Genomic DNA, 6,438 nt, shown 5'->3' on the forward strand with positions numbered 1-6,438 from the left:
GTGGTGGTGGTGGTGGTGGTGGTGGTGGGAGCCTCTCCCGCCTCCGCAGCAGCGCCTCCCCTAGGGCTGATGGGGAGATAAGTGGGTGACAGCTAAAGTGTATGTATGATTATGTATGATAGGAGTTTTCTTCAATGGGATGATAAAAATGTTCTAAAAATCAGCTGTTCTGATGGTTGTAGATACCTGTGAATATACTGAAATCCATTGGATCTTAACACTTTAAATGGGTGAGTTGTATGACATGTGAACTATATTTTAATAAATCTGCTTAAAAATCTGTATTAGTAGTCTCACTTTTTTTTTTTTTTTTTTTTTTTTTTTTTTTGGTACATGTAAGCTCTTTCCTCAGAGTCCCCTGCTGTTTCTTTGGGAAATGCTGAGATTTGACCTCGTTTTGGAAGTTGTGGTGGTGGGTCTTGGGCATCACCTTTGAAAGCATCTGTCCCAGGTGAAGTCAGGAGAGTCTTTAAGCAAAGAAGCCTATTCTCAGACGCAGAAGGGAAGCTGCTCTGGCAGGGGAGGGACAGAGTGCCTTGAGGGTTCAAGTTGCTTTCTTGGGATCCAATGAGATGTCCCCATCACAGATTTCAGGATCCCACTCTTTCCCATCAATGCCCTTGCACAAGACGAATTTATTGTGACCGTGAAGTCAGGTGATACTGTAATTAATCCACCTACACAATTAAATTTCTGTCTGATTTTAAGCGATATAGTTAGAGAATCTTTTAGAGTTGTAATGGAAGCTTTGTGGTCACACCACAATTTAAAGGACATGAGTTTGTCATTTTCTTTTGGTAAATAATCAAGCATGCTCAAAATGATTCATTCCACACCACAGTCCTTACGGTCGTCACTACTGACATTAACAGCCAAGTGCTGCAGCCACCTGGCCTCCCACGGCACACGCTTCTCTCATCACTTAATCACACGTGATAGCATGATAAATTGTGGTGTCACTGCATGCCGTACGTGACCAGAATTCCATTTCTCCTTGTCAGGTAATTCAGCCTTGCCTTCAAGTCCAAGAGCACAGCCAAACAAATCTCTAAATCCCATCTTTGTGGGGTCATCTCCAGTGTCAATTCTTTATTGGATGGGTCCAAACAGGATCCTGGAACAACACAGTAATTTCATCAGGAGAAGCTCAATATAAAAAAATTATTAACCATAGCATGTGTTTACCTTCTGAGGGAAAAAAGAGAATGCTGAAGAGTAAAGTGCCTCTCCAGTGCCCTCTACTGGTAAAGCTTAATATAATTTCAGGTGGCAATTACATTGTCACAAACTGGGCAATGGAGGATGATTTACAACAGTGGTTCCCAAACTTATTTGGCCTACCACCCCCTTTCCAGAAAAAATATTACTCAGCGCCCCCTGGAAATTAATTTTTTTAAAATTTTAATAGCAATTAAACAGAAAAATATATGTATTAATGTTTCTACCTTTTTCGTAAAATATAGTAAAGAAAGGTGTAAATTAGAAACATTGAAGTTTGAAATTATGAAACTATTTATTGAACTCAGAATAGAAAGGTAATACAAAAAAAGTTAAAACAAATGCACCTGTGGCCATCACCGCCCCCCCTGGATCGCTGCAGCGCCCACCAGGGGGCGGTAGCGCCCACTTTGCGAATCACTGAATTAGATCAATCAAAGTTAATGAGTAAACTTTCTGAATTGCTTAATACGTCCCAGATATGAGTATCAAGAGGTAATACAAAAAAGTTAAAACAAATGCACCTGTGGCCATCACCGCCCCCCTGGGTCGCTGCAGCGCCCACCAGGGGGCGGTAGCGCCCACTTTTGGAATCACTGATTTACAACTAGAGAAATGGACTCATAAGGTGCATTAAGCATTGCTTTCTTATCCAACCTGATGATCTCTGCCATTCAATTAAATATTTAGACCATTTATACTTGATTATCAATATAGTTAGATTTAAATTGGCTACCTAGCTATTATTTTCTCTTTGTCCCATCTGTTTTTTGTTCCATTTTTTACTTCCTTTTGGAATGTGTTTCCTCCCCCCTAAATGATTCTATTTTATCTTTATTATTGACTTAGTAGATTTAATTCTTCATTTTATATTACTAGCGGTTTCTCTGGGGTTTGCAATATGTGGTTTAACTTATTACAGATTACCTGCAAATGATACTATACCACTTTACATGTAGTATAAGAATTGGTGGGTCAAATGGCAATTCAATATTTAATGTTTTGAGGAAACTTCAAACTGTTTTCCAACGTAGCTACAAATATTTACATTCCCACCAGCAATGCATGAGGGTTTCAATTTCTCCACAACCTAACACTTGTCATCATCTGTCTTTTTCATTCTAGTCACTCTAGCAGATATGAAGGGTGTCTCGCTGCAGTTTTGATTTGCATCCCCCCAGTGACTAATGCTCTTGAGCACATTCTCCCGTGCTTATGAGCCATTTGCGTATCTTCTTAGAAGAAAAGTCTATTCAGATCCTTTGCCTGTTTTAAATTGGGTTGTCTTTATTGTTGAGTTGTAAGAGCTCTTTCTATGTTCTAGATACAATGCCTTATCAAAGATGATTTGCAAATATTTTTTCCATTGTGTGAGTTAACTTTTTACTTTCTTAATGGCATCCTTGAAGCATAACACTTGTACATATGGATGAAGTCCAATTTATCTATTGCTTTCAAAATGACCATAGGCTTGAACATTCCCCCACTGTTTCAAAAAATAAAATAAAACTGGTTTCTCTGTGGAGAGCTTTGGAGCTCTTGTTTTAGAGATTGCTCCCCTTCCTGGGCAAAATCTCCGAGCCGCTCCTCTGGAAGCCGGGCAGGTGGCAGCCTCTGATGCTCTGGGCTCACTTCTCATGGTGTAGAACCTGTGCCCTGGAGTGAGCTGGACCAGGGGAGATTAGGGCCCCCATATTCTTGATGCTCTCCCTGGGGTAGAACCTCCATCGTATGGGTGAGGAAAGAGCCCCCGTCCTTTCAGCCATACTCCTGCAGAATTTAGCCTCTTCAACGTGAAGGTGGAGGAGACTGGACATTCTTCTGGCCTACCTCTCCTCCTCAGATACAGAGTGGAGGTGAGGGAAAGCTTCATCTTCTTAGCAGCCCCATCCACTAAGAAGCTTCCACCAAGCTGAGCTGGAAGTGGGGAGAGGGAGTCGCTATGTGCCAAGGCCACAGGCTCTTAAGTTTAGTGAATTTTCCTGAATAACTGTTTTTTCATTTGTTCTACACTCTTATGGAAATTTCCAGAGACTTTAAACGGTTTGGCTTTTTAAAATAGTTTTTACCAACTCTGCTTACTTCACAGAGGACTAGGTATATGGAGCTCTTCACACTGCCTCCCATAAGGGGGACATCACCTTTAATTTGCATCTTTGTATTTAAAGTTGGTGTCTTGTAGAGAGTATATGACTGGGTCTTGGCTTTGGTTTTTTTTATTCTAGTAGTCTTTGTATTTTAATTGGTATGTTTAGACCACTTATACTTAATGTAATTATTGATATGGTTGTGTTTGTATTTACCATCTTGATATTTTGTTTCTATTCACCCCATAGTTATTTGTTTCCTTTTCCCTCTTCTTTTGCCTCCTTTTGGATTGAGATTTTTATTATTCCATTTACCTTCTCTGTTGGATTATTAGCTATAATTCTTTGTTATGTTGCTTTAGGTTTATAGTTAACATCTTAAACTTAACACAGTCTACCTTCAAGTGACACGGTACCACTTTACATATAGTATAAGGACTTCACCACAATAGACTTTCATTTCTCCCTTACATGGCCTTTGCTCTACTGTTGTCATACTGTTGACATGCTATAAACATATATTGTGATTTTAAACAGTCACTTATCTTTTGAATACATTTAAATAATAATGTATTCACTATTCTTAAAAAGTCTTTTGTATTTACCCACATTGTAACCATTTTTCAATGTCTTCATTCATTTGTGAAGATGCAGATATCTATCTGGTATAATTTTTTTTTCTGGCCAAAAGACTTCCTTTATATTTCTTATAATACATGTCTTCTGATGATGAATTATCTTGTCTTGGAATATCTGAAAAGTCTTTACTTTGCCTTCATATTTGAAAAATATTTTTGCTGAGTTAGAATTCTAGACTGACAGTTTCTCCTTCCAGTAATGTTGCTCCAGTGTCTTCTGGCTTGAATTTCTTTGTTTCCTGATGAGCAATGTGCTACCATTTTAATATTTATTCTTCTTTATGTAATGTATCCTTTTCCCCAATCTTCTTATCACTGATTTTAAGCAACTTGATTATGACGTGACATGATGTGGTTTTCTTTCTTTACTTCTTGTATTTGGGTTGATTGAATTTACAGGTTTATAGTTTTCAACAACTTTTATCAATTATTTCTTTGAATATCTTTCTCTTGTATTTTACTTTTCCCTGTCCTTTGGAGACTCCTATTATTTATACTAATCTGACAGGAGTTGTCTCACAGCTCATTGATGCCCTGTTGTTTTGGGGGGTTCTTTTCAGACTTTTTATATTTGTGTGTTTCATTTTGAATAGTTTCTACAACGATGTTTTCAATTTCATTAATCTTTTCTTCTTTTCATTTGCTGTTAATCTCATTCAGTGTATTTTTCATATCAGAAATTTTATTTTTTACCACTAAAGGTTTGATATAGGTCTTTAAAAAGATAATTTCCATGTTTCTCTTTGACCTGCTCATGCTTCCCTCATTCTCTTGAACATATGGAATTCAGTTATAATAACTGGTTTTATATCCTTGTCTACCTGTCATCTGTGTCGTGTCTGTTTTAAATAATTTTTCCTCCTCGTTATGGGTTATACATTTCTGCTTCTCTAGAGACCTAGCTTATTGGATGCCAGACATTTCAACTTAAGTACTGAATATGTTTGTATTCCTCTAAATACTCATAAGCTTTATTCTGGAATGCAGTAAGTTCTTTGGAAACAGTTCAGTTCTTTTGAGCCTGGTTAGAAGAGACCGGAACTCATTAGTCAAGGACTGAGTTTGCCCACCACCAAGGTCAGATCCTTCTAAGAACTCTCCCTGTTTATTATCGGGTTTTGCAGTCTGGCTGATGGGAACTCAAACTATTTCTGGCCCCTGTGAGCCCTGGGGACTTAGTTCTGCTTGTTCCTTTTTGAGGTCTTTCAGCAGCTGAAGGTGATTTCCTCACACACGTGTGCCCATCAGTCTCCAGCTGCAGTTGAGGGAGTCACGCGCACAGCCTGGAGCCCTCTCCCTGCAGCTTCCTCCTCTCCAGGGCATTCTCCATTCTTGCTTCAGCTCTCTTCTTCCCAGTACTCTGGTCGGAAAGTTCTACCCATCCCTTGCCTTCCCAAATCCCCAACCCTGTCTCGGCAACGCCTGGCTCCGGCCCCCCTTCCCCGCACGGTGACCTGGAAACTCGGGCCAGGCAGTGCGCTCGGCACCTGTAGGGCTCACCCCATTTGCTTTCCTTTCTCAAGAACTCCTGCTCTGCACTGCCTGGCCCACTGTCTGAAAACCATTTCTTCATATATTTTGTCTTTTTGTTTAGTTGTTTAAAACAGCAGGGTAAATCTTGCTTTTATTCCATCTTGGCCAGAAGAAGTCATCTGCTGTATTGTCTGAAGTGCTTACAAGGAGAATACATCCTCTATTGCTTGGGTAACATACAATGTCAGCACAGGGCTGGGGGAGCCAGAAATGGGCGCCCACATTCCCCTCCTGGAGAAAGCAGCCAGCCAGGGGCCCGGGTGCACCAGAGGAGGACTGTGGGCCAGACCTCAGTCTTCCTCTCCGAGTCAGCCTCACTCTTGAGGGGCAGCAGGCTCAGGTCTGAGCAGGCAGCACCCCAGGCTGTTTCTCTCCACAATTGTCAAAGTGCTCAGTGGCCTCAGGCCTCATATAGGTATTGGGCTCACAGGCCCCCTCACTGCACCAGCCCCCAAAACTGTATGGATGACCACAGAGCAGCCTGTAGGCTCTGCCAACCCAATGGGAATCAGCTCAGAGGGATTGCCAGGGTGAAGGTTCTACGTGGAGCCCAGTGGCCTAGTGTGCGGATGGGGAAACTGAGGCCTTGGGGTGAGGCATCAGGATGTGATCAAAGACAGTGGGCTGAGACCTATCAAATTAGACCTTGGCTTTCCTGACTCCAGATCCTCCTAATGCACCAAACAAAAATGTAATTAAAAAGAAGACTGACTTTCAAAAACAACAATGCTTCAATAGGGGATTGATAAGTATGTCACTCAACAGAGGAACGCAATCAGCTGTTAGACAAAGGAGGCAGACCTCTGCGCTAACAAGCAAAGGTGGTGAAGAAAGCAGGTTACAGAGCAGCATGTCACGTGTGATCCTGTTAACATATGTGTGTGTTCATCACACACATATTTATTTTATTTTATTTTTTTAATTAAATCTTTATTGTTCAGATTATTACATTAGTTACTCTT

The 6,438-nt window shown here is 40.6% G+C and overlaps 1 protein-coding gene across 1 annotated transcript in view; it reads right to left on the bottom strand.

The window, feature by feature from the left end:
• Positions 1-9: 9 nt before the first annotated feature.
• The window catches only part of ZCCHC24 (zinc finger, CCHC domain containing 24), a 99,373-nt gene continuing 92,944 nt past the window's right edge, over positions 10-6,438 (bottom strand). The window contains exon 4 of the mRNA XM_014549580.1: positions 10-1,114. Within this exon, the coding sequence (XP_014405066.1) occupies positions 1,082-1,114 (33 nt within the window). The 3' untranslated portion in view covers positions 10-1,081. The remainder of the gene's footprint in view (positions 1,115-6,438) is intronic.

This window comes from Myotis brandtii, unplaced genomic scaffold (genome assembly GCF_000412655.1).
Source record: "Myotis brandtii unplaced genomic scaffold, ASM41265v1 scaffold560, whole genome shotgun sequence".
NCBI classification, from domain to species: domain Eukaryota; kingdom Metazoa; phylum Chordata; class Mammalia; order Chiroptera; family Vespertilionidae; genus Myotis; species Myotis brandtii.